General features: G+C 44.2%; 1 protein-coding gene across 2 annotated transcripts in view; it reads right to left on the reverse strand.

Annotated features, from left to right (window-relative positions):
• Positions 1-22,901: 22,901 nt before the first annotated feature.
• Positions 22,902-27,713, reverse strand: part of LOC311515369 (putative G-protein coupled receptor 141) — a gene marked incomplete at its 3' end in the record, with an annotated part of 38,913 nt that continues 34,101 nt past the window's right edge. For both annotated transcript variants that reach the window (XM_084618357.1, XM_084618356.1), the window contains one exon: positions 22,902-23,860. In XM_084618357.1, the coding sequence (XP_084474483.1) occupies positions 22,902-23,834 (933 nt within the window). In that variant the 5' untranslated portion in view covers positions 23,835-23,860. The remainder of the gene's footprint in view (positions 23,861-27,713) is intronic.

The following is a 27,713-nucleotide window of genomic DNA, read 5'->3' on the forward strand; positions in this document are numbered from 1 at the left end:
ACCTGGGGCTAATATATCTGCCTTCTATTACTCTCCTGTAGCCATCTGGCCCGACCCTGTCACAGAGGGTAAAGACAGACAATGCAACCAACGGAGGTGCTCACGTACTATGGGGATGAGCGCCATATGGGAATCGAAATAGAATAGAACTCTGCATCAGCAGATTCAAATTTCTCTCACTCTCTTTTTCCTTCTTGAGTGCAAGAAACTGAGCAATTACTATAATTGTGAGAACATTCCTCCCCGAGAGCATAGCTGGGCCCTCCAGCTAATTAAAACAGTTTAAGCCACCTGCTGAAAAAGGAAATATGTGACAGGCTCCAAATGAACCATTCAGCAAAGTCCTGTTGGACTTGTCTTTCCCTTGTAACAAAAATAAATTTATTAAAAGAGACTTAGGGAGGATAAAAAAGCATTTAACATGAAGTGATTAACTAAATCACTTTCTGTTCCACCACGGCTTGCAAGTGAAGGATGAGCTAGGCAGATGTTAATGCCAGTCAGGAGGTAAGTACGTGTGTTCTGGCCACAGCTGGCAGTACTGCCTACGGATGGTAGTCTCGGATCCATCGCACCTGGTGGTTATAATTCAGGAGAATGTTTCCCACTGGCAAAAGCTCCACAGTTCAGGAAGTGTTGCTATTGAGCAGTTCTTTCCCGCCACCCAGAATGCACCGGTTCACAGACAGACTCTTGAGCTGAAGAAGTATGTTGTTTATCTGCTGCTTCAGTGCACTTAGGGCACAGCATAGGGTTAAATGCAAGCACACCCTCCATGTTCAGGTGCTTGCATTAAATATGCCGTTACAAAGTCATTCGCTCTATATTGTATAAACACTTTTTCTGATTAGCACTAAGATTAATTTGCTAACTCAATTGTTTACCTGATTGGATTGCTGGTTCATCTTTTTATCTGGCTGTTCTCTTTCCTTGCCAGACAAGCAGGCATCTTTTCACATGTCCCAACACCTAAAATATACGTTCTACATATTACATCCTACAGTCAACCAATGGTAAGAGTTCCAGGCCACCTTACCTAGTGGCAACAGTACAGAAAGCATCGCCCAGTGGTAAGAGCTAAATCCGCCTTGCCTAGTACCTATAGCTCAGGGGTTGGGGTGGGGTTGGGGAACCCTGGCCCATCCTGCTCCACCAGGTTCTGACCCAGAGCCCTTTAAAACAAAATCCCCATCTGTGACTCAGAGTCTGGTGCCCTCGTGCATGCTCCCTGGGTCACTTCTGACCCTTGTTCCAGTCCTACTGTTGTTGCTGCAGTCTGGCCTGGGGATCCCCCTGGGTTGTCCTTTGGTCTGTCTCTGGAGCCACTCCCACTGGTGGGTAGCGAGCCACCGCCCTTGGTTGGAGGGTTCTCAGGGGCTTGGCTAAGAGGTCTGGTCCTGGGTGTTTGGAGTCCCACTGGCTTCTCCACAGGAGGCTGCTGCATGCGACCACTCTCCTCCTCAGTCAGCCCAGATGGAGCTGAGTCACTCCTGTGATGGGTTGGATCACAGAAACCCCCTTGGGAACTGCCAACTGATGTGCTGAGACTACTTCTAACCCTTTTCACTGCCAGCTTGGGACTCCAGAACCTTGCCAGTTTGAGCCAGACATGCTAGCCTGTTACAAACCCAGACCCAGGTCTGAACCACGTCTCCCAACAGCTGCAGGCTTCACTGAAAACAACTTAAGAAGTGTTCCTGTCTCTAACACTCAGGTGCCCAGCTCCCAGTAGGGTCCAGTCAGCAGTCATTGCCCACATGGTATCTTGAATGTCTCCAAGAAGACTTCTTATGTGGATTGGACTCTTCCAAGATCCTTTGTCAGTTAAGTGTTTCTTGACTGGGCACTTAATTTGCACATTCCTTTCTCAAGAAGCTGACCAAATGCTTTACTAAGGCTACTTAAACTCAAACAAGTACACAGCCATTATTCATAACTTCTAATATAAAAAATGATACATGGATACAAATAGGATGAATATATTCAGTAGATTATAACCTTTGAAGAGATATGTAACATGTAGCATAAAACGTATTCCAGTTATGTCATATTTACATTCATAATCATATTTCCATAAAGCATTATGGGGTGTCTCAAAGTCAGATTCAAGACTCACTGAATTTGTCAGACCACTCTGTTTATTAGCAAAGCGCTTTGCCAGTGCACCCAGATATGTGAGCCTCCTGCAAAAGCTCAAGCTAACTTATTTAAACAGATAAGGGAAAGCCAATTTAACATAAGAGACAAAAGGACACGGAAACTGACAAATATACATACATATCTTATTTGCATACTAACGTTTACCAATCTCCTAGCTCAGTAGGAGCTCTAAGTTAATTAGTTTGAGGACACATTGTCTCACACTCCTTAATGTTTCTCTTCCTGACAACTATATTTCAACAAAGCCTTCAAGCAGCATTTCTTTAATGAATTATAATTTCAATATAATTCATTCTACTTTCACAATCCCTTCTTTTGGTCAAGCTATGCAATGACCAACAATTATTGGGTTCCACATATCAATTGTTCTTTATCTCTTTGTTCATCAGTGATATTTAAAATCATCAAATTAGCACTCTGGTTTGGGGCAGCTATCTGTGTAGCAACAATTTTGGATACAACAGGAAAGTAACTGAAAACATACAAAAATTATTAGAATTCCAAACAGGAGAGTTAGGGCTCCCAGAAACAACCAGTTTCCTATGCCAGAGAAATTGAAAAGGTTACTTAGCCACTTCCATAAAGAACTTGGCTCTTCGTGGGGAAGATATGCGATTTGTTCTAAGTGGCTAGCACGATCTATTACCTCATTGGTAATATACACACAGCAGTCTTTTCCAATGAGAGCAGAAGTCCCTCCTTTTGCCGCCAGCACTATGTCCAGTCCCTGACGGTTTTGGAGGGCCATCTGTTGGATTGCCCCTGTTTCTTTAGCCAGGGCTCTTAAACTTTCTCTGGTTTCATTTGCCATTATTTCAACTACTGCTTGTAATCTTAGGAGCCTTTTTGCATGGTGTATTACTCCCCCTAATGGTATTAAGGAACCATCAATGGCCTCTTCCCAGGTTAAGGGGCTTATGTTATTTACATACCATTGGGCATCTGTTAAGTCCCTTCTTTTTCGCCTGAAATTGCGGAGGCGTTCTCGAGGGAAGGTTCCTAGCACTGGGAATTGTGGGAAGAGTCGGGCGGGATAACAGATTCCTGACCAATTAGCTGGAAGTGCGGTATAAGCTCTGGTCCCACACACCCAGTGATGGCCTATTAAGGCCGGGAAGGGTCGGTTGCACCCATTTGTCATATAGGTGTTTGCAAAGGAGGAGGAGTATCCCCCAAAGGGTACAGGGTAATTCTCCTTACGAGGAGTGGTGTTATTTGCATGACATTGAAAGATTGTATTGTTTTCACTAAGGTTACTGTAGGGGGAACATGAGATTGGTTTCTCTGTTTGATCCCAGGTTGAGAAAAAATTCATATCTCCATACCCGGCCCGCCACTTTTTAGTTTTGTTTGAATAATCCCATACACCATTGGCCACAATATGCTGAAGGCAACGGCTTTTTCCCAGATCCAGCCCTGTCCCATTACACAACCAACACCAATGACCTTTTCCCTCCACCACACTTATCCATTTAGATGCATTTATTCCCACCGCTTCCCAAGTGTCATTGCTGTTCCATATTTTGTTAAACGGACGAGGCCCTCCAGTGAGGTCTGGGGACTTGAGTGGGATAGTCAGGACAGGAACACCAGTTTGAGAGTGGGCTGCGATGTGGCTGCAGACCCAGCAATTAGAAATATTAAGGGTCTGAGCTATCCACACCTGCTGCTGGATAAAAGAATTGTCATCGTGGTCTCCCCAGTAGCCGAGGAACAAGCAGAGGCGCATGTTGGAGGCAAGGCTCTTCTGGTTCTGACAACCTCAACTGAGGGAACTGCAGTCACGTTTTACGCCCACCAGGCAGTAGGCGCTAGGCACGCTGCTGCTTTTTTTTGTTCGTCGTCTGCTTCTGGCAACCCTTATGAGAGCGTAGATTGTAAGTGTAAGCAGTGTCAGGATGAGCTCCACCCTGACATCTGGTGGTGAGGTGTGGCAAGTTGTGGAAAAGAACTTCAGGGGCCGATCTCATTTGCATAGGCACACCCACCCCGCCTAGAATGAGGCCATAGCTGCCCAAATGGTCACTTTGGCTGCTGTGGGATCCCCAGTGTCTCTGTTATTGGGGCAGGAAGAATAAATTGTTATTACCCTGATTATGGGAACTGTGCTTGGAACTGTACTTGGCCTTTTGTTATGATGGAGGGACTCACCATCAACTAAGTAGCACTCACTAGGCAAGGGTCATGGGTTTTAAAACTCTGTGAATTGAGAGAGGATGGGGACAAGTATTAATACTTGGTGGCATGGGCCCCTTGGTGAGGGCCTTACATGCTAATTGCACTTCCTCCTCTCTCCACTGTGGAATATCAGAGCTAATTTTGATTCCATTAGGAGTCTAGTTACAGGCTGCTGAGCTCACTTTGGGCTAGTGGTGTAGCAACACTGAGGATCCCCTCCTACAAGCTGAATTCACCAAAGAGCTGAACTGACTAAGAGCTGAAATCACTGAGCATTGTGTTAAGTAGTGGGGGAGCCTGAAGATATATTGTGGAGCAGTTTGTGGGATGGCTGGAGTGCCTTGTGGACAGGCTGGTGGAGCAGTTCGTAGGACGGCGGAAGCTGCTGGTGGGACACGGAGCAGTTTGTGGACCAGCTGGTGGAGCAGTTCGTGGGACGGTGGGAGCTGCTTGTGAGCTGCGGAGCTGAGCGAAGGAGTTCGTGGGGCGGCTGGCGGAGCGGAGCGAAACGAAGGCCTATGGAGCTGTGGGGTGGTCAGCTTCAGATCATGTAAGGTGCCTCTTACCCCCGTCCCATCTCCACCCAGGTTGGGAGGTAAAGCTCTGCAGATAAACTTTCGAACTCTGGGGCTGCCCTGCCCAGGGACAGAGACTTTTGGGTCATTGGACTTTTGGGACTTTGGGTACTTTGGGGTTGCTGGACTCAAGAACCAAAGGGAAAGGACATGCCCCAATTTGCTTGGGGTGGGTTTTTTGCTCATGGGTTGTGTTATGAATCCTGTTGGTGGTGTTTCCCCAACATAATGCCACATTGTTTCTCTCTGTTATTAAAAGGCTTTTTGCTACACTCAGACTATGTGCTTGCGAGAGGGGAAGTATTGTCTCTTGGAGGCGCCCAGCGGGGGGGTATATATTTGTCCCAGGTCACTGGGTGGGGGCTCGAGCCGGTTTGCATTGTGTTATTGGAATGGATCCCCTAGATATTGAACCCGGCCCTTGTTGCTGCCAACTCTGACGGGCAGAAGGGTTACATAAGATATTGCAGACTGTTCCTCTACGTCGTCTTCTGGAGTCAAAATTGACTCTGTGTTGTCCTGAGGTGACGATTGGTTCTCTGGGGATGGTGCCTTCTTACACTGTGAAGCATGTATCCATGCTGCGATGCCAGATAGTTTAACAGCCGTCTGTGTAGTAAGCAGTACCTGATGAGGATCCTTCCACCGGGGCTCCAAGGCGTGCTTTCGATGATGGCCCAGTCACCTGGCTCGAGGTTGTGGCAAGCGTCAGAGGTGGGTTCCGTGGGCCAGGCAGCTCGAACCTGTGAATGGAAGTGACTTACAGCTTGCATTAGTCCCTTGCAATACTGAAGGAGCGCTCTGTGAGTCAAGTTCAAATCTGGAACGGGAGTAATGGTAGTCATAGCTCGCATAGGGCATCCCATAACAATTTCAAAGGGACTTAATTTATGCCTTTGGGATGGAGTGGATCTCATGTCCATAAGGGCTAATGGTAAGGCTACTGGCCAGCTTAATCCTGTAGAGTCACAAATTTTAGCAAGCTTATTCTTAAGTACACCATTTCATCTTTCAACTGCACCTGCATTCTGTGGGTGGTAGGGACAGTGCAACAGGTGTTTGATATGCAATATACGGTCCAGGTGTTGAACAAGTTGTCCAGTAAAATGTGTACCCTGATCACTGGACAGAGTAGCAGGAATTCCCTTGGCAGGCATAATATGATTTAACAAACATTTGGCAACAGACAGTGAGTCAGTCTTGCGACAAGGAAAAGCTTCAATCCAACCAGAGAATAAACATACCATAACCAATATAAATTCATATTGTTGACACTTAGGCATTTGTACAAAATCAAGTTGCCAATGCAAGAACGGTGCTTGAGGCAGGCCCCGGAACCCCTGGGCCACTTTTACAGGTTTACCAATATTATGGCTTTCGCAAATGGTACAGGCTGCACAGTGGCGGGCTGCAAAAGAGCTAAAATGACGGGCCCACCATCCTGTCTTAGTTACAGCAGAGACCATCCCCTCCTTTCCGACATGTGAAACACCGTGTAGCAGGGCGGCCAGAGACGGGTAGAGTGAAAAAGGGGCTACAAAGGCGCCAGTAGGTGAGCGCCAAAGAGAATCGGGATGTAGAGAGCAACCGTGGGCAACCCAGGATTCTTTCTCGGTTTCTGGGGCAGAGTCTTGGAGCAGGGTGAGGTCAGTGAGGGATGGCAGCGATATAGAAACAGAAAGGGAACCTAGAAATGCATCTGGGGAAGGTTCTATGGCAGCAGCATGTTTAGCAGAGGCATCAGCAAATGCGTTACCCTTAGCAACATCAGTATCCGCCATTGAGTGGCCAGGGCACTTAACAATAGCTAGGGCAGATGGAAGTAATTTGCATACAGGAGGGCAGCGATGTAGGGCCCATTTTTAATAGGGGTACCGGCAGAAGTAAGGAAACCCCGAGTTTGACAGAGGGTACCAAAGACATGTACAACCCCAAAAGCGTAGCAGGAGTCAGTGTAAATGGTGGCGGAGCATCCCTCCGCCAAAAAGCAGGCACGGGTGAGGGCAAGTAATTCAGCGACTTATGCTGAGGTTACAGAAGGTAAAGGCACAGCTTCCAGGGTTTCAGAGAGTGAAACTACAGCATATCCTGCAAGGAGACAACCTTGGTCGTCTTGAAAACAGGAACCATCAGTAAATAAAACAAGGTCAGAGTTAGGGAGAGGGACATCAGAAAGGTCAGAGCGCAGGACGGTGACAGCAGAGACAGTTGCAAGGCAGTCGTGGGGATCACCGTCATTAGACAAAGGAAGGAGAGTGGCAGGGTTTAACTGAGAATAACGCTTTATGGTGATATATGAAGCTGATAGTAGTAAAAGTTCGTACCTGGTAAGGCGGGCAGAGGAGAGGTGGCCTGTGTTACGTTGTAGCAGGATTGTTTTTACAGAGTGAGGGACCAGGAGGGTAAGAGGAGAGCGGAGAACAAGGGAATCAGATATTTCGACTAGATATGCTGCAGCAGCCACAGCACGCAGGCAGGGGGGTTAGCCTTGGGCAACAGGGTCTAAAGTGGCAGAGAAATAAGCCACTGGGTGGTTCTTTTCTCTGTGCATCTGAGTGAGAACTCCAAGTGCACACCCAGATTGTTCATGGCAGAAAAGGGTAAAAGGCTTAGAATAGTCAGGCAGCCCTAAGGCAGGGGCAGAAGCCAAACCCTATTTGAAGGAAACAAAGGCAGAATTGGCCTCAGGGGGCCACGGCATGGGGTCAGGCACAGAGAATCGAGTGAGTTCCTGGAGAGGTTTTGCAAGAGAGGCATATTGGGGACTCCACTGTCTGCAAAATCCAGCCATGCCTAAAAACTTTCAGACCTGGCGTGGGGAGCAGGGTCGGGGAAAGCTAAGGATAGCTTGGACACGGGTGGGAGAAAGTGCACGGGAACCCTGGGAGAGGAGAAAGCCAAGGTATGTGATAGAAGCTTGACAGAGTTGTAGTTTAGATCAAGAAGCTTTGTGACCCTTATTTGCTAGGGCAGTAAGGAGCACTAAAGAGTCAGTTTCAGAGGCAGACAATGAAGGGGAACAGAGGAGTAGATCATCTACATATTGGACTAGTGTGGACCTGGACGGCAAAACAAGGTCAGTAAGGTCTCGGGCTAATGCTTGGGAAAAATATGACGGGCTTTCAGTATACCTCTGGGGCAGTGTGGTCTATGTGTACTGTTGCCCCTTGTAAGAAAAGGCAAACAGGAACTGGGAGTCAGGGTGAACCGGGACAGAAAAGAAAGCAGAGCACAAATCAACAACAGTAAAATGAGTTACATCTGGTGGGATAGAAGCCAGAATCGTCGCTGGGTTAGGGACAACGGGAAAGGCAGGCATGACAATGCGGTTAATGGCCCGAAGATCCTGAACAAACCACCACGATTTACCATCAGCTTTTCGAACTGGGAGGATAGGGGTGTTACAGGGGCTGGAGCAAGGGATAATAATGCCTTGTTCCCGCAGGGCGGTCATGACTGGAGCAATTCCAGCCTCTGCTTCGGGGTTTAAAGGGTATTGAGACAGGCGAGTCAGAGGTTTGGAGGAATCAAGAATAATGCAGACGGGGTAAGTATGTAAACAGCCCACTTCAGACGGGTGGGTTGCCACAGAGAGGAAGGGACCTGTGAAATTAGGTGTTCAAGGGATGGGACCAATGGGCAGCAGGGGACCGGAGTGGAAAGGGGAGTTTCAGACAGCAGGGAGGCTACAGAATCACTCAGAGAGGACTGGGGCATTTGTAAGTAGACACCATCCAGGGAACAGTAGATGATGGTACAGCCAAGTTTACATAACAGGTCCCGACCCAAAAGGTTCACCGGAGTGGAATCCGAGAGGAGGAATGCATGGTCTGCGGAAAGGGGACCGACCTGGACTGGTAAAGGTTTTGAAAGGGGATAAGGGGTTGGGACTCCCATAATGCCCACAGCGGATATGGTTTTTTCGGAGCGGGGAACTTCAGGCAGGTTGGCAGTATAAACTGCAGAGAGCGAAGCTCCCGTATCAACAAGGAAAGGGAGAGAAAGATCATTAATAGTCAAAACACATTCACCCATGGGAGCGAGAGGTAGTAAAGGAGCTAAAATTTCCTGAGGTTCCCTGGTGTTCTGTCATTGCTGTGGGACAAAGTAAGTCTGGGGACTGTCGGGCTGTGCAGACAGGGGGTCTAGCTGGTTGTTTACAGAGCTATTAGGCCGGCGTGGACACTCGTTTTTCCAATGTCCGGGTTGTTTACAGTAATTACAAACACCCCCAAAACCGAAAATCCAGTTCCACAGTCCCTCCCGTGATCACGTCCCCCTCCCCGGTACTGTTTACCTTGCCCTGAATAATGCTGTATTTGCAGGGCCATTAACTTTTGGGAAGATTGTTCCTCCTTTCCCTTTAGAGTGTGATGGCAGTATTCTGCCACTGATTGCAATTTATCCATGGTTTCAGTTTCCCACCCAATACTTATTCGCTTTAGCATACTGCCAATAGCAGGTAGGAGGCCATTAATAAACGCATGAGCCAGGGCGCCCTTCCCATTTTCACCCGGTTGCTGTATACCAGAATGTTGCAGAAAAACATCAGTCAGTCGGATGCGATAGTCACCCGGACTTTCTCCCTGTCGCTGTTTACAGCAATGTATGGCTGTCCAGTTTGTTTTTGGAGTCCATACTCGAGGAATGGCCTCATGTAGGCTTTTAGCTCGGTCTTTACACTTTTTCTGGTATTCAGCATCAGGACTGGTGTCTGGTAAAGTTGAATGGCGCTCACTGATGGGCCAACTGACTGCTGTGAACCATTTTTCATGCTCGCTAGGGGTTACAAGTAGCTTGCACAGCTGCAGGAGGTCTGCCTCAGAGGGTTCATCGGTGTTGCACACTAACAAAAATTCCTCTGCAAATGTGGTAGGATTTTCCAGGGGCTTTGGAAAGCCTTTTACAATTGAAAGGAGCTCTGTACAAGTCCAGGGTTTATAGCTCTAAGTGGGACCCTCTTGTTGGCCCCCAGTATGCAGGATTCGGAGGGGAGCCTGGATAGGTTTAGAGCCAGAGTGTAAGTGTTGGGCCCAATCAGTGTCCAGGCTATCTTCGTATGTATGGGGAAAAACAGAGGAGTCAGGCAGACTGGAGGGTTTCGGGGGAATGGGGGTTTTTCTTTATGGGTCTGAGTGGTACTGGTGGAATGGGCCTGGGCGGTATTGGACGATCCGGACTGGTCTGAACTGGAGACCCCTGGGAGTTGTTGTGACCGCCTATTGATCCGATGCAAGGATGCCAGGCCAATTAATGCATCTTCCTCATCATCATCCCCAGAATTTAACAAGGGGTTTTTTTCGTCCTATGAGATGGGAGTATGAAGGGGGATGGGATCGATCCTGGTTTTCTCGGAGAACGAGATAAAGGGGAGCGCTCGGTCTAGCAGTGGGAGAGGAGGCTTCTAATAAAGCTTTTAACTTATCATTTGAATCTTTGAGAGAGGCAAGTTTTGATTCTGTCCACCTATGATTTGCCTCTTCCCACCACTGCATGAAACAATCAACCTCTCCTTTTGCCAATTTAGTTTTAGGTTGGCTGAGTTTGTCTTTTAAGACATCTACTCAGTCTTTGTCCCAAGATCCTAACAGTGGCCACTGAATTTTGGGATTCTCCTGAGTTAGCCTAGACCATTTTTCCAGAAATTTACAGGAGTCCGGACCCTTCCTAAAATACATAAAATAAGCCGGTGTTCCTTTAGGGAACTGTCCCGACTTAGACATCTGGTTACCCATACAGGAGGACTTTACACACCAATCACACAAGAAGGAAAGTCGGGTTCATCAGAGCGATGCCCGGTGCAACACACAAAAGGAGCCCACAGAATACTGCCTCAATCGCCCTTGCTTTCACACCAAGGGTTTTACCCAAGGCGCGGTGCGGTTGCGATTGTGCAGATTTCACTCACTCAGACCGTGGGGACAGGAACCCTTTGGTCAGCTGATCCCCGGACGGAGATGGCGCCCAGACTCAAACACACCACAGGGAGGACGGATAGACACAGAGACAAGACAGTCCTCAGTCCGGACAAAACACAGAAATAATTACCTGACCAGATTCCTGATGTCAGATCCCGGGATCCCTACCAGAACAGAGTGGAAACCAATAGGCTTGATGGCGTAGACTTCACTGTGGTCATGCACCCTTCCGTTCTGGTGGAGGACCGCTCGGGCCAAATGCCCAGGTGCCGGCTTGCCACGGCCGTCCTAAGAATGGTCAGGAGTCACACGGCCCCAGTGAAGACGGTTGCCATCTCGGTGGAACCTCCAAATTGTCAAAGTCAGATTCAAGACTCACTGAATTTGTCAGACCACTCTGTTTATTAGCAAAGCGCTTTGCCAATGCACCCAGATATGTGAGCCTCCTGCAAAAGCTCAAGCTAACTTATTTAAACAGATAAGGGAAAGCCAATTTAACATGAGAGACAAAAGGATGCAGAAACTGACAAATATACATACATATCTTATTTGCATACTAACGTTTACCAATCTCCTAGCTCAGTAGGAGCTCTAAGTTAATTAGTTTGAGGACCCATTGTCTCACACTCCTTAATGTTTCTCTTCCTGACAACTATATTTCAACAAACCCTTCAAGCAGCATTTCTTTAATGAATTATAATTTCAATATAATTCATTCTACTTTCACAGGTGCAACGTCACAATTCCCTTTTAAATGATTCCTCCACTGGGACCATGCCCAGCAGGAGTGAGGGGGTGTGGCCTCTTGGGCCCAAAGCAGCTCTTTAACCTTTGCCTTACCAGTGCAGGGTTGTACACCCTGTCACAATGCCATAGAAGCAAAGAAGTGACAACATGTTACTTTAAAATCTTGTACTAAATTGCAAGTCACTTTTTAAACTACTAAACATTCAAACAAGTACAAAATACTTTTAATTAGTAATTACTATAGGGAAGTATTATTATCATTATTTGTATTATTGTAGCACCTGGGGGCCTGAATCATGGACTAGCACCCCATTGTACAGGGCACTGTACAAACACAGAACAAAAAGTCCCTGCCCCGAAGAGCTTACAAACTAAATATAAGATAAGAGACAACAGAAAGGATACAGACAAAGAGACAGATGGGGGAGTGCAAGGAAACAATGAGCTAATGTTGGTCAGCATAACAGGCAATGGTCTCAGCGCACCAGCAGCCTAACTGTTGTCAAGTTTTTGTAGACATCACGGCAAACAGGAATTTTAAAGTGGGCTTTGAAGGAGGATAATGAGGTAGCTCTGTGGGTGTTTATTGTGAGCTCTTCTGAAGTGTGAGGAGGCAACATGGGAAAAAATCATACAATTATAGAATATCAGGGTTGGAAGGGACCTCAGGAGGTCATCTAGTCCAACCCCCTGCTCAAAGCAGGTCCAATCCCCAACTAAATCATCCCAGCCAGGGCTTTATCAAGACTGACCTTAAAAACCTCAAAGGAAGGAGATTCCACCATCTCCCTAGGTAACGCATTCCAGTGCTTCACTACCCTCCTAGTGAAACAGTTTTTCCTAACATCCAACCTAAACCTCCCCCACTGCAACTTGAGATCATTACTCCTTGTTCTGTCATCTACTACCACTGAGAACAGTTTAGATCCAACCTCTTTGGAACCCCCTTTCAGGTAGTTGAAAGCAGCTATCCAATCCCCCCTCATTCTTCTCTTCTGCAGACAAAATAATCCCAGTTCCCTCAGCCTCTCCTCATAAGTCATGTGCTCCAGCCCCCTAATCATTTTTGTTGCCCTCCACTGGACTCTTTCTACTTTTTCCACATCCTTCTTGTAATGTGGGGCCCAAAAGCATCCTGTATCTTTCTAGGAGATAGAAGAATCGGATTCTCCACTGCCTTACCCCTTGTTTTATCAGAGGTACCTGAGTAAATTGAGTACAAAGTGGATTTCATCCTGATTTGGTAGAGCTTTTCAGCTTTACACTCTTGCATAGATGTAAATGACTGCACCAAATGCAAGACAAGAGAATGAGGCCCACATTGTTTAAACTGTAGTATTGACCTGTCTATAGTTCCATGTTCAATTAGCTGTAAACTTTCATATTGAAACACTAGGGGGGAAAAAATTCATGTCAATTGAAAAATGTATGTGTCACCTTTGTCTACCGAGCCACAGAAACTGAGAAGAAGAAAACGAAATAACATCTTCTGGTGATAATGAGGTGGGGGTCTGGAAAAGTGTTACATAACATGCAGAAAGATTCAATTAGTTCAAGTTTTTAGTAAAGCTAGTTTGTCACCTCCCTTGTTAAGATCTTTATTTGTTTTTATGTAGTCTGTTTTGTGGTGTTACAGTTTAGCTGTTTGTTCCAAGCCCCATGCGCCTCAGTAGCGGGGTACATGCCACTTTACAAATACAAGAACATTTTTTACTGCATTATTTTATTTCTGAATATGAGTTTTCCTGATGGGAAAGTTCTAGTTTTGCTCCAAAAATACTGAAATATTTGAAAGGGCTTGAAGTTGCTCAGGTGCCATTTTAAATAAATTTCTTAGACCAATTTTTTACTCCAATATGCAGAGTTTATGGAGAGGTCTGGAGAAGCAGATTTTCTTTCCAAGGTCTTTTTCTTACCTGCATACAAATCTAGGCTTTCCGTGAGACTTAATTTATTTAGTACCTATGGGAAAGGAGTAATTTTAAATATAATGGCTAACTTGCACTAAATTATAAGTCAAATACTTGATGCCATTTTACCACAAATTGAAAAAGTACAAGAATCAGTAAAACAAATTGAAAGAATCAGATTTACAGGGAACAAGTCCCTTTAGAGACTAGGATTGTACGTATTAAAATTGATCTACCAAGCTCTAGGACCCTATTCAATACAGCAATTCAAAATAATCAGGCTATGCATCAGGGGCAGTGGCGTAGATAGGTGGGGCGAACAGGGGCAGTGGACACAGAAAAAGGTGCCACCCACTTGTACTCACCAGGCGGCGCTCCGGGTCCTTGGCGGCACTGAAGGCCCCCACCCCCAAAGTGCCGCCGAGGAGCCGGAGTGTGTGAAGGCCCCTGCCACCGAAGACCCGGAGTGCCACCGGGTTAGTAAAAATTTAAAAAGGCACCTATAAATTAAAACGGCACCACTTGTGCTCAGAGGGGGAGCAGCCACTCCCTCCGCTCCCCCCCTGGCTATGCTACTGATCAGAGGTTGTAAACACTGGAAATTAAATTCAGGGCTTCCATCCTTCACATATTAGTTTTAAAAGAGGGTGTAGAAAGGTAATCCTCTTCTGGTTTTCCTCCTGTTTTACTAGACAGGATTTTAAATGTGAAATTCAAACCTTTGGTAAACATTGAAAAAGTTTTTCGCCTATGAACATTTAGAAATTCATTGAGGGTATGTCTACACTACAGAATTAGGTCGAATTTATAGAAGTCGTTTTTTTAGAAATCGGTTTTATATATTCGAGTGTGTGTGTCCCCACAGAAAATGCTCTAAGTGAATTAAGTGCATTAACTCGGCGGAGTGCTTCCACAGTACCGAGGCTAGAGTCGACTTCCGGAGTGTTGCACTGTGGGTAGCTATCCTACAGTTCCTGCATCTCCACTGCCCATTGGAATTCTGGGTTGAGATCCCAATGCCTGATGGGGCTAAAACATTGCCGCGGGTGGTTCTGGGTACATATCGTCAGGCCCCTGTTCCCTCCCTACCTCCGTGAAAGCAAGGGCAGACAATCGTTTCATGCCTTTTTTCCTGAGTTATCTGTGCAGATGCCATACCACGGCAAGCATGGAGCCCGCTCAGGTAACTGTCACCGTATGTCTGCTGGGTGCTGGCAGACGCGGTACTGCATTGCTACACAGTAGCAGCAACCCATTGCCTTATGGCAGCAGACGGTGCAATACGACTGGTAGCCGTCATTGTCATGTCCGAGGTGCTCCTGGCCACGTCGGCCGGGAGCTCCTGGACAGACATGGGCGCAGGCACTAAATTTGGAGTGACTTGACCAGGTCATTCTCTTTAGTCCTGCAGTCAGTCCTATTGAACCGTCTTATGGTGAGTAGGCAGGCGATACGGATTACTAGCAGTCATACTGTACTATCTTCTGCCGGGCAGGCAAGAGATGAGGATGGCGAGCAGTCGTATTGCATCATCTTCTCCCAGGCAGCCATGAGATGTGGATGGCATGCAGTCCTTCTGCACTGTCTGCTGCCAGCCAAAGATGTAAAAGATAGATGGAGTGGATCAAAACAAGAAATAGACCAGATTTGTTTTGTACTCATTTGCTTCCCCCCTTCCCCTGTCTAGGGGACTCATTCCTCTAGGTCACACTGTAGTCACTCACAGGGAAGGTGCAGCAAGGTAAATCTAGCCATGTATCAATCAGAGGCCAGACTAACCTCCTTGTTCCAATAAGAACAATAACTTAGGTGCACCATTTCTTATTGGAACCCTCCGTGAAGTCCTGCCTGAAATACTCCTTGATGTAAAGCCACCCCCTTTGTTGATTTTAGCTCCCTGAAGCCAACCCTGTAAGCTGTGTCGTCAGTCGCCCCTCCCTGCGTCAGAGCAACGGCAAACAATCGTGCATCTGAGTTGAGAGTGCTGTTCAGAGCAGTCACAATGGAGCACTCTGGGTTAGCTCCCGGAGGCCAATACCGTCAAATTGTGTCCACAGTACCCCAAATTCGATCCGGCAAGGCCGATTTAAGCGCTAATCCACTTGTCAGGGGTGGAGTAAGGAAATCGATTTTAAGAGCCCTTTAAGTCAAAATAAAGGGCTTCATCGTGTGGACGGGTGCAGGTTTACATCGATTTAACACTGCTAAATTCAACCTAAAGTCCTAGTGTAGACCAGGGCTGAGGCAAATGGGATCAGAGTGGACTCTCCTTACTTTGTTTTATTTAATTGAGCATCCTCATGATGTAATCTGAAATACCCAAATGCTGTTGTTTCCTGACAGCTCATGGAATGACAATTTAGAAGAAAAACCACAGTTCATATTTCCTATTATGCTGTTGTCCTCCCTCCCCATCGTTGTTGGTCACCCTCACATTTCACCATGTTTCAAATTACGTTGTAAGATCTTTGGATTACTTATTATTTGTGTTAGAGTAGTGCCTGGAGGCTCCAGTCAGGATCAGGGTGCTAGTGTGCTAGGTGCTCTGCGGATATTTGAGTAAGAGACAGTCTTTTTCCTGAAGAATTTACCGTCTAATTTAAGGTAGCACAACAAGTGGTGTAATGAAGAATTGGAAGGAATAGGGGAAGGGAGGGTGAGGGTAACTTTGATCTAAACACGTGGCTAGATTGACCACCAACTATACATACAGTTAAACGATATGGAGTCAGTAATTTTTTTTAAAATGTATAAAATATAATTAATTAAATCAAAAGGTATAATCCCTACTTGCCATCTGTCCAGTCACCATGATTAAGGCTAAGATTTAGTCATGGGTATTTTTGGTAAAAGTCATGGAATAGGTCACAGGCAATAAATAAAAATTCATGGCCCGTGACCTGTCCATGACTTTTATCAAAAATACCCATGACTAAATCTCTACTTCTGGGAACCCACTCCTCTGGGGAGGCCCCTGATGGGGGGGAGCTGCTCCAGTGCTGGGGGTTGACTGTCCCTCCCCCCCAGCCGCTGCTCCCAGGGACCGCTCTCTGGACGGCCTCTGGGAGCCCCTGGGGCCACTGCTCCAGTCGCCCTGGGACCGCTGCTGCTTGGACGGTCCCCAGGGCACCCCCAGGACCGCTGCTCAGACGCTCCCCAGAGCTGCTCCCAGGACCACTGCTTGGGCAGCCCCCAGGACTAGCTGCAATGGCTGCTGCTCACACGGTCTCCAAGGTAACTTCCAAGAGCCACCTGATTAGCAGCTGGTATGGCTGGCTCTGGGGCGGTCCCCAGGATTGCTGCTCTGGCACTTCCCGGGGCCGCCCCCAGGACTGCTGTTCGGGCAGTCCGCGGGACCAGCCACACCAGCCACTGCTTGGGCAGTCCCTGGAGCCTGCTTCCCAGGGTTGCTTCAGCAGTGGCCGCTGCAGCTGGCCGTGGGGTGCCCAAGCAGCTGCTCAGGCAGCCCTGAAATCAGCTGCACCAGCTGCTGCAGAAGTCATGGAAAGTCACGGAAAGTCATGGAATCTGTGACTTCCTCGACCTCAGTGAAAGAATCGCAGCCTTAACTATGATGTATGGTTCTTGTGTTTTATGTTTCTGTAAACCACCTAGCCCACCGTCAGACACTGTAATAAGGTGACTATGTTTAAAAATAGCAACTTCTTTCTCAATAGTGTATTTAGACACTTCACTGTGGACTTAAGTTTAAGAATTGGATTTTTAGTCCTGCTATCCCTGCAGAGTCAACACACCTAAGAGTGACAGAACTGAATTCTGTTCTTCTTTTTGCATCAGATGCCGTATTGTTTGTAAAATTCCAAAGCTAGTTGAAGACACTCATGTTACATAGGTGACTGGGAACATAATCTGAAGACAGTGTTGTGTGGATGTAATTGTTGAAGGCATAACTTAATTTAGCCCTGCAGGACCATTATTACCAGTGTGACGGGGTGGACCAGCCCCGCACTGGGACTGAGAGGGTTAATCCTTCCCTCCTAGCAGAGGAAGCCATGCCCCTGAGGCTCTGCTGGGCATGCTCCGCCTGGAAGTCAGGTATAAAAACCTGTAGAGCTGTTCAGTCAGGGCTGGCAGCTGAGGAGGAAGGATGCTCAGCAGAGGCTCCAGCCCAGGAGCCGTTACAGCCCTTACTGGGGAGAGCTGAAGAGCCAGGAACCTGGACCAGAGGCCCACAACTATCGGAACCCCAGGAAGCATCTGGTGCTGAGAGCCCTGGAGACCCTGATGCCACAGGGACTATGGCGACTGGTAGGAAGAGACCCAGGGAAGGTAAGGAAGGGAGTGGTACCTCCCACCACTATGAGGTCAGCGTGTTTCGGTCGGATTCCCCGCTGACCCAGTAGTGGATCTCTCCGCCCCTGACAGGGCCCTGGATCAGAGCCTGGTGAAGGCGGGTGGGCCTGGGCTCCCCTACTGGGGATCACTACCCCTCCCCTTTTTTTCTTGAGATGACATAATTCTCTGACCCCTTGCTTGCCTCAGAGGATTTAGAGAGACTCTGGCCATTGGGTCATACTGCTCTAGGAGCACACTATATGGACTCCGGCTGCTGGGCTGCGCTATCCCACTAGGGGGAAAGAGTTTAGGGGGACTCTGACCATTGAGACACACCGTATGGACTACCGGAGGGGTAGTAGAACAGATGTAGGTGCAGAAGGGTGGGGTTACCCCTCCTCTCCCCCCCCCCGGCAGATCAAAGGGGTGGATGAAGTACAAAACCCGCCACAACAAGTAATAAAGTAATCTGCTTTGCAGTACAGCTCTCATCTTGGGACAATATGGCCCTGCTTCTGGTTGTTAGACTAATATTTAATATTTCTCCAAATTCTTCCACTTCTTGTTTAGAAAAGTCCCAAGGGGTCTCCTGAGGATGTAATGCTTCATTGTACAGAGTTTGTTGCTCCATGACTAAAGGTGAATTTCTCATCACTTGTTGCTGGAATGGCTTTTTGTATGGTCCATAATTTTTTTTTTTAGTTTTCACTCCTTCCCACTTGCTGTTCGATCTTTTATCTTCTTCACTTTATTGGAACCACTTAAAATCTTTGGAGAAACATAGGATCAATTTCAGTAGTGGTTTACACCATCGTAAGGTCTCTGGTGGTAAAACTTCTTCGCAGGGGGAGTGAGTTATGGCAATGCAAAGTGGCTGTAGTCCATTTTCAGACGGTTGTATGTTTATGGGAGTGGGGGGAGAGGGGTTCACTGTGACCCACCAAAGTGGGTGATGCTGTCTGAAAATTAACATGCTTGGACTGTGGGAGATTCTCTGCCTCTGTGAGGAAGGATCTGCCTACAGTTTTCCAGTGGAATTGAAAATCTCCTTCCTTCCAGCAGAACACTTGCGGGGGGGAAAAAAGCAATGGTAACAGTGCCAGCCCTCCACTGATATAAATCTCTCCTACAATGGCTAGGTCTTTACTTCATTGCATCTAGCTTGGTGCGTATATATATAGTTACTTGCAAATATAGTATCTGGAACATTTAGTTACGCAAGTATTAATTGACAAAATTCCCTGTTCTTGACATACTTTGAAATCTGCTACACAAACCTGTGGTGCTTGCTACTTTTGTCAGCTCAGGGGTTTTCCAGGAATAGCAAAACTACCCTTTGACATTAAAAGAAATGAAACTTATTGTCCTGATAAAGATTTTTGTTTGAGTTGCACTTAATCACTAACTGCATTGGTTTCACATACTTCTTTGCTCCTACATATCTTTATAAGTGGTGGTTATGGTGATGCATTTTGCATACATTGTATTTCCATTCACCTCCCAGTTGCCACTTTTATCAACACACCCATCATGTATTTAAATGTGACCGCTGCTATCCTGATTAGATTTGGAATGTGGTGATTACACATTTTCTCACACATTTACTTTTTCACACACAAAGATGTGTACTTCACAGCTTGGTTTTGCTTGTGATCTCTCTTACAGAGTTCACTTCCGAATTTCACCTCTAGGGAAATAAGAATCATAGAATATCTGGGTTGGAAGGGACCCCTCAGGAGGTCATCTAGTCCAACCCCCTGCTCAAAGCAGGACCAATCCCCAATTTTTGCCCCAGATCCCTAAATGGCCCCCTGAAGGATTGAACTCACAACCCTGGGTTTAGCGGGCCAATGCTCAAACCACTGAGCTATCCCTCCCCCTCTCAGATTTTTCATTTGCTGTTATAATTGCTGCTGCCTCACATATATCAATTCCATAGAATTAAAATTTTGCTCATGTAACTTTCTAGCCTCATCGTGTGTAATTCTCCCTCCCCACCACTGCTGTTGTGTTACAAACAGTGCCCTCCCAGAAAGCACATACAAATCTTCAGCCATTCAGATGGCTTAACTGACTGAACATTAGTGCCCTTCACCAAAAGAGGTGTCGTGTTGGGGAGCGTAATGTTTAGCAATCCTGTGACAGCAGTGAACAGGCTGAGAATTCCACTCTCAGGTAGCAATGTACCATCATTTTTCCTTACCTCTTTTTGTGACTGTGTGAGTTTCCACATCACTTATTGTTCAGTCAAATTAAAATGCATGACGTGGTGTAATATCCGGTCAGCCACCCTGAACAGAACTATTGCTGGATGTCAAAATGGTGCTACAGCATTTATGCAATTTTTATTTAGTAAAAGATTGAATATTATGAACATACATCGTGGAGTTATACAGACTATTACAAACATTTGGGTTACATTAATTAATCCCACTCTATTGAAATGTATTAGTTGGAGTAAAAAATCAGATATACAAAAGCAAATTATTTCTTGTTCAGATCTCCTGGTTATTTCAGGATAATATGAACAATATCATTATATATTATACTTTAGAATATAATTATTATGATGGCAGCTCTGGTCGTGACTTTAGCTGAGGTTGTGTTCCAATTTCCATTTAAAGCAGGAATACCTCCCCTCTGCTAAATAATTAAAATATTGTTGTTTTTCACTAAATTAGGGTCAGTTGTTCTCCATAGACTAAATTTTCATAATTATCTTCTTGATTAATTACTTAAGTTTTTTATACATAAACTCTTTAAAAACACACCTGTTTTGAAATTTGGGCTTGGCTGCCAGGCCAAATGATCTAAAAAAATACAAAACATACTGTTCAAATTTGGCCTGGTAACAAGGCTTGCTTACAACACAGGTACATTTCTTCTAACAAGTCAGAATTCCTTTTCAAGTTATTTCCAATAATTGTCATAACTGTTTTTTATTTTGTGATACTGAATGCCAACAAATAACATACCCTGGAAATGAAGAGATTTTGACTCAACTGCACCCCTTTGGGTGAAGCTAAGGAACTGCAACAAAAGGAGAGAAACCAGTAACTACACGGTGTATGGTGTGGGTGTATTCTCAGAAGAATTACTTAAACTACATATGATTTTTCACAGTGTATGAACAGTATATTTACTTCGTGTCAACATTTTATTTAATGTGTTTACTGTATGTAACTCTATCTGTTCTGAGAATAAAATTTTACAAAATTTTAATATAAAGCAATTTTTATTTAATGTGTATTTGTAGGAAGGACTTGAATGAAAATATGTGCTTGTGAGCCAAACCAACAAATTTATTACTGTTATTATAAAACATTTATATAGTGTTGTAAAGGTAAAAGTTGCTCTATAGACCCTATACAAAGTATATTCTGCACACCACAGATGACATAGGAAAAAAATACAAACACAAATTTATTTTCACCTTCTCTCCCTGGTGTTATAGCCTTTGTTGACAGCTCCAAACTCTTGTTGTTGCACATGAGAATTTCTCAGTTCAGGATACTATAACCTGGTCAGACCTACTGAGCAATAAGGAGGGAGTTCTAAGCATGAGGGAAGAAGGCTCAGAGAGGCGAATGGTAGACATCAACACAAGGGATATTAAGGAGAGCAGCAGTACACTTTGTGTATAGACAATAGACAGTAAAGCAAAAGGAAATGAAAGGTGAGATATATGAAAGGGTGAGGTTGTGCAGTCTTGAGGTGAAAATGTGGGCAGAGCCATGAAAAAGAATTAATCAGATAATTTATCCAGCTAATACTACCAATTTGCCAAATGATTCACTTATTATTCAACTGACTCTAGATGGAAAGTCGAACTTGATGCAGAAGGCAAAAAGAAATGGAAATAGGAATTAACCATCCACTGTTTTGAGCTACAGATATCAATGATATGTGTTATATATTGGGACATGTACAAGACAGTAGATCTGTGTAATCTGAAGTATCTTCCACAAAGTGATTTTTTTATGTGCTTGATAATGGGTAATTCTAGGTTTTAAAAAATCCCCACTGCTCACCATGCATCTATAACTGTGAAATATAGCTGGCTGCTCAATCACACCACATATGCTAACCTCATCCCATCCCAGCCAGAGTTTCTATCTTTTTCACTTGCTCAGATAACAAAATTCTGTTGGACTAATTTTATCCCAGGGACATTCTGAGAGGCCAGACTATGGCCTTCAAAACTGGGCAAAAGTATCATAGAAAAGGACATTATTGTTACCTTGGAGACTAAAATAAATGACCTGGAGAAACAACACAACTGCTGTCTGAATAATATTCTAAGTTAAATTATCTGTAGCGTTAACTAAATGAGCTCTTGAAAAAATTGGACAATTCTGTGAAGAAAGAGAAAAAACACTGGCTTTTGATTTGAACTGCCAATGCTGAATATAGTGCCCAGTGGTATGTAATTATTTATGGAGACATTTTTACAGCACAGGAAAGAGATAAATCAGACCTTTCCCTCCCACAATAAAGCTATTTTCAAAAGAGTGAGTTCAGGGGAAAAAATTTAAGAAATACATTTACTGCTTGCTTTTTAGGAGTTGTGTCAGTTGAGCATTGAACTAGAAAGCCACATTGCAGCGTAGGCCCAAAATTCCTCAGTGAAGACCTGCAGAACCACCACATTCTATCACAGATTGTTGTTAATAAATAACATATAAACAGTATACATAACATATACAGATCTAGGAACTTCAAAAGTCTATATATTTTATTATATAAGCCACTATCCATTGACTTTGTGTTTTATTTTTTTCTCTCCATATTCTTTACAAATCATCTTGGGCTATTGCTTCTTTTCCCTCTGAGGCATGGGATTGGAACCTTTGTCTCCATTGTGACATAGCACAGTTTCCACTAGTCTGCTAAGTTGGCCCTGTGAACACTGGTAAGTATTTCACCCACTCAAAGAACCTATGTTATTTTGCTGGTACTGTGTTTAAGGCATATAAAATAAATAGATACACATAATTTATAATGCTTTTTGACTTGTCTCCATAAACTATTATTTTAAAAAAATACAGACAAAGCCATATGTTTTCCTCCCACTTAAACACTTTAGTGTGGAAGATGGTCTCTAAAAATGAACAAACCTAACAGCATGCAAGTTTGTCTCGAAGAATAATAATCTTTTGCTTAAAGAAACGGCTTCCGCTTATAACAAATGACAGCAAATCAAGAGTGCTGATGGCAGTTATACTCAGACAGATATCATTGTAAAGTTCTAATTGTTTTTCTTTCATGTGCTGTATGTAATAGAGCCTAAAGAGGTGATACGGAAGGAAACAAATTATTATCACAGATATGAACATCAGACTTTTAATCTGGGCCCAGAATTCTTGATGTGACCAAACAGAGCCTGGAAGCTTTTTCACCACCTTTAGAATGATGAAGACTTGCAAGCCCAAGAGGACACACGTGATGGCAGCTACAGTGGCAATTATGACATAGTTCAGTGCTTTCACACTCTCCATCTTGAGTTCTTGTTGGAACGTAAAACATGTGTTATTTCCATAATCCCCAGACATCCCATACCGAGCACTGAACAACGGCAGCACAATCACAAGGGCCACTATCCACACTGTAGCACTAGCAGCCACAGCGTGCAGCTTCCTGTAGAACTCCACCTTGTCCTTCCATTGAAAGAAAATGAGCCACCGGATAACGAGCGTGATTATGTAGAATAGAAGAGTGAGGTACATGTGGATGTGCATCATAGCACTCACTGCTTTACAAAAGGCCAGCCCAAAAATCCACTTCTGACTGATATAATAATAAAGCCGAAACGGCACAGTCAGGAGAACCAGGCAGTGCAACACCACGAGGTTGACGATCACCGCCGTGGTCACTGACAGAGTGTTCATTTTAACCAGTAAAAATGACATTGCGATGGCTCCAATTGTACCTCCAATAAATGCTACTGTATATATAGTAATCAATATGTAACGTGCAATGTCAGAATGAATGGTACCGGCCTGAGGTGTACCGACAGATGCATTCAGCAAGGTTGTAGTCTCTCCAGGCATGGTCCTGTAAATCTCTCTTTTGGACTCTGTAAAAGAAGACATTAATGTCATTAAAGATTAAAGTGAGATTTAAAACTGAGAGCTACCATCTGAAAAGTAAACTGAGTCTTCAGCCCGGTTCTGGCTCCAGGGCGTATATATATATATATAATCCTAGAAATGCTTGGATTACTTCATTTCTGATATCAGTTACTGTAAATGATTTTCCCCACTACTGAAATGTCCTCTGTTAGGAAAGGCAGTTCAGAGTTCCTACTAGTTAGGAAAGAATGGCTGCAAAAGTTGAATTTAAAGATGGAAAAAACCCAAGCAGATACATAGGTTAGAGGGAGAAGCTGATGAAGTTATGAAAATGTTACCAGCCATGTACTTAAACAGTTATTAATAAATATTTCAAAACAAAGATAGGCAAAAAAGATCTGCTGCCTGGCCAAATTGAGTATGATCCTTATGGGGAATGACTGCCGAGGAAAGAGTACTGCAGAAAGAGATTGGGGGGAGGGGAGTCATATATGAATCAACAGTGTCACACTGTTGCAAAAAGAGCAAACATCATTCTGGGATGTATTAGCAGAAGTATTGTAAGCAAGACACGAAAAGTAATTCTTCCGCTCTACTGCACGCTGATTAGGCCTCAACTGGAGTATTGTGTCCAGTTCTGGGTGCCACATTTCAGGAAAGATGTGGAGAAATTGGAGAAAGTCCAAAGAAGAGCAATAAAAATTATTAAAGGTCTAGAAAACATGACCTGTGAGGGAAAATTGAAAAAACTAGGTTTGTTTAGTCTGGAAAAGAGAAGACTGAGAGGGGACATGATAACAGTTTTCAAGTATATAAAAGGTGGTTATAAGGAGGAGGGAGAAAAATTGTTCTTCTTAACCTCTGAGGATAGGACAAGAAGCAATGGGCTTAAATTGCAGCAAGGGAGGTTTAAATTGGACATTCAGAAAAACTTCCTGTCAGGGAGGTTAAGCACTGGAATAAATTGCCTAGGGAGGTTGTGGAATCTCCATCACTGGAGATTTTTAAGAGCAGGTTAGACAAACATCTGTCAGAGATGGTCTAGATAATACTTAGTCCTGCCTTGAGTGCAGGGGACTGGACTAGATGACCTCTCGAGGTCCCTTCTAGTTCTATGATTCTTTGATTTTTATCAGTCCTTTGTGTTAACAGCTCAGATCTTTATTATAGAGGATCTACTTGGTGATCAAAAAGAAGACACAAATCATTAGAATCCTGCTATTTATTCATTAGAGTTAAGGATTTTTAATTTATTTCTGATATAAATATTCTATTTAAGAACCAGATTCTACAGTTAATCACATGCTGCTCCATCGAAGTCACAAATATGAAATGTGACTGAGAGCAGAGTTTTGCTCAGGGATCTGTACATAATGAATTATATAAAATGTGTGTTATAGATATTAAATATTTAATATAAATAATATTTCTTCCCAGGTGCTAAAAGAGAGGGTAAGTATCATTCTGATGCTCTAAAAGGCTCACATTTACCACATATATGTTATGTTGTATTTTCACATTGGGCCAAATTCAGAAGTATTTATGTGCCCTTGAAAGGACCAAAAGCAAAGTGAAAATTGTAGTTCTACTGTGTAGATGGGGACATCTTTGCAGTCCTGGAGGACTATTAAGACATGCAGCAGAAGAGAGAGCCATGGCAGGTCTCTGCAGCTCACTGGAAAGATGAGATCTTGACATGTTGGAAGGTGATGTGGGATGGGCAGACCACAGGACTGCATGACCACATACTGTTGGAGCAAGCAGGTAGATTGAATCCAGTGTTCCTTCATATACCCGACAGTAGCTGGATATGTATGTGTGCCCTGAATTGTGTATCGACCTGGGTTCATCCCTGCCAGCTTCCTCCTGGGTCCTTGTGGGCGAAGCACTTTTATTTGAATTTGACTCATGGATTTTACAATGTAAAACCTGACCTGGTTTTCTTTTAACACCAAAGCAGTGTTAGCTTTGCAGTATGATAAGTAGTTCCTCTATCTATTGTATCACTGATCTTTTAGGTGATTTCCATTTTAAATAATACACATTTTGACAGTCAAAAGACTATTTAACAGTTTCCTCATTTGTGGAAAAGAGGAAATGCCTTTGATATTTCTAACAGCAGGTTTCAGTTGCAATGGGACATTAACAATGTGATATTTCTCAGTGACTTCATTTTTTGATAAAGATTTTAGCTATTAACATATGTTTAACATATTAACATATGTTTTTAGTATGCCTATCATTCTAGTATCTGAGCTCTCTTTATAGGCTGGCCACTATTTGAAAAGTCAACACTTACTTAAACTGTTACCTCAACATATCCAAAATATCAATTATTTCACTATATCTAGTATCAGCAATAACCAGGGGACCTTAGATATTGTATAGGAATTACTGGTAAATATTGACTCCCTAATGGTTGACTCTGTATTTTAGAGGTTAAAATTATATTTGTAGCTCAAAATGAAGTTCTCTCATTATTTTTCCAGTAAACTATAGCAAGCAAAATGTGTTGCAAAAGAGATTTTTTTCTGTAAGGAACTACAATTTACAGTATATTTCGACTATGCTACTGGAAAGGAAAGAGTACAAGTTCCTTCCTATTCTAGCTGTTGCCTCTTCTATAACATTGCATTTTAGCTTTAAAATGTTCATACCAGAAGGGATTAGCAATAGCTGTTTGTATGTCAATTTTTTAAGTTGTCAAACTGTAATTAGAAAACGTCACTATAATATTGCATTATCAGACAGTCTCAAATTAGAATGTGTATTTACAGTTTTAAAGTACTACTATACTAAAGGCAACTGCTGCAAATCTGGATTGCTATGACAGACATATGATTATCTGCATCATTAACAGTAGTTCTGTGGTTGGAGTTGGATGACCCCTGGTGGTTGCTTCTCAAGTTCAAACAATGAAACCTTTTCAGAATTCACATAGAAGAAACCAAGTAGAAACACCACATTTGGAATTTTTCACACACCTCTGCTATTGAGACAGTGAAAAACTTACCTATGTCCCTCAGTGCATGCCAATGCATTGTAATGCAAGTTTCTACAGCATTATGGAGAATCTACACACCATCCTTGCAATAATTCTGCAGGAAGGCTCATCTTCATTGTGTGTACAAAGCATTCACCAACAGTGATGTTAAAGCACAGAAAATCAGCTTATCTGGCCACCACTGTTACAGCCATCCAGTTGAAACCTATTTATCTTGAGAATACATAACATAGCATGACACAGCGTAATATGCTTCACATAGAAAATTGCTACCTTCTCATAAGATACAGTTTCCTACTGTGCAGACACCTGAAGAGCCAGAAAACATTGACCAGAATGGCAAGTGCCAGGTCTTACAGACATAACTTTTAGCAGGAGACACATGGAATGAGAACGTAAAGTCTTTCGTATTGAAAGGTAAATGCTTTATTACATTAGACCATGATCTTGGAACCTGCGTGCAGCCCAAGAAATAGACTCTATATGAGGGTCAAAGGGCAGACAAATAACTGCCACAGGCTGAGAACCACAGAGGAAACCACTCTGTGGCCACTAGTGCTGCCTCAGGGTTGCATTAGCTTCTGAGAGAGATGACTCCCATGTAGTTTCCCCACTCAGATTATGTAGTTGCAGATCTGCTGGCTAAGTCCCACCTCCAAAAGACTCCTCCACACTATGGATTCGCTACAGGATTGTGTTTTGTTGCTGCACAGGGTTCCCTCATTCTGGCCTTCACCTCTGTGTTGCAGAATTAGCTTGCTACGCCCATGAAGATGGAAGGGGATTGGATTGACTCTGTAATATATATGTTCAGGGCTCTTCAGGGAGGGGCTTGCGTTTCCTTCCTTTCCTGA

The sequence above is a fragment of the Lepidochelys olivacea genome (assembly GCF_965140295.1).
Source record: "Lepidochelys olivacea isolate rLepOli2 genome assembly, chromosome: 2".
Classification (NCBI taxonomy): domain Eukaryota; kingdom Metazoa; phylum Chordata; order Testudines; family Cheloniidae; genus Lepidochelys; species Lepidochelys olivacea.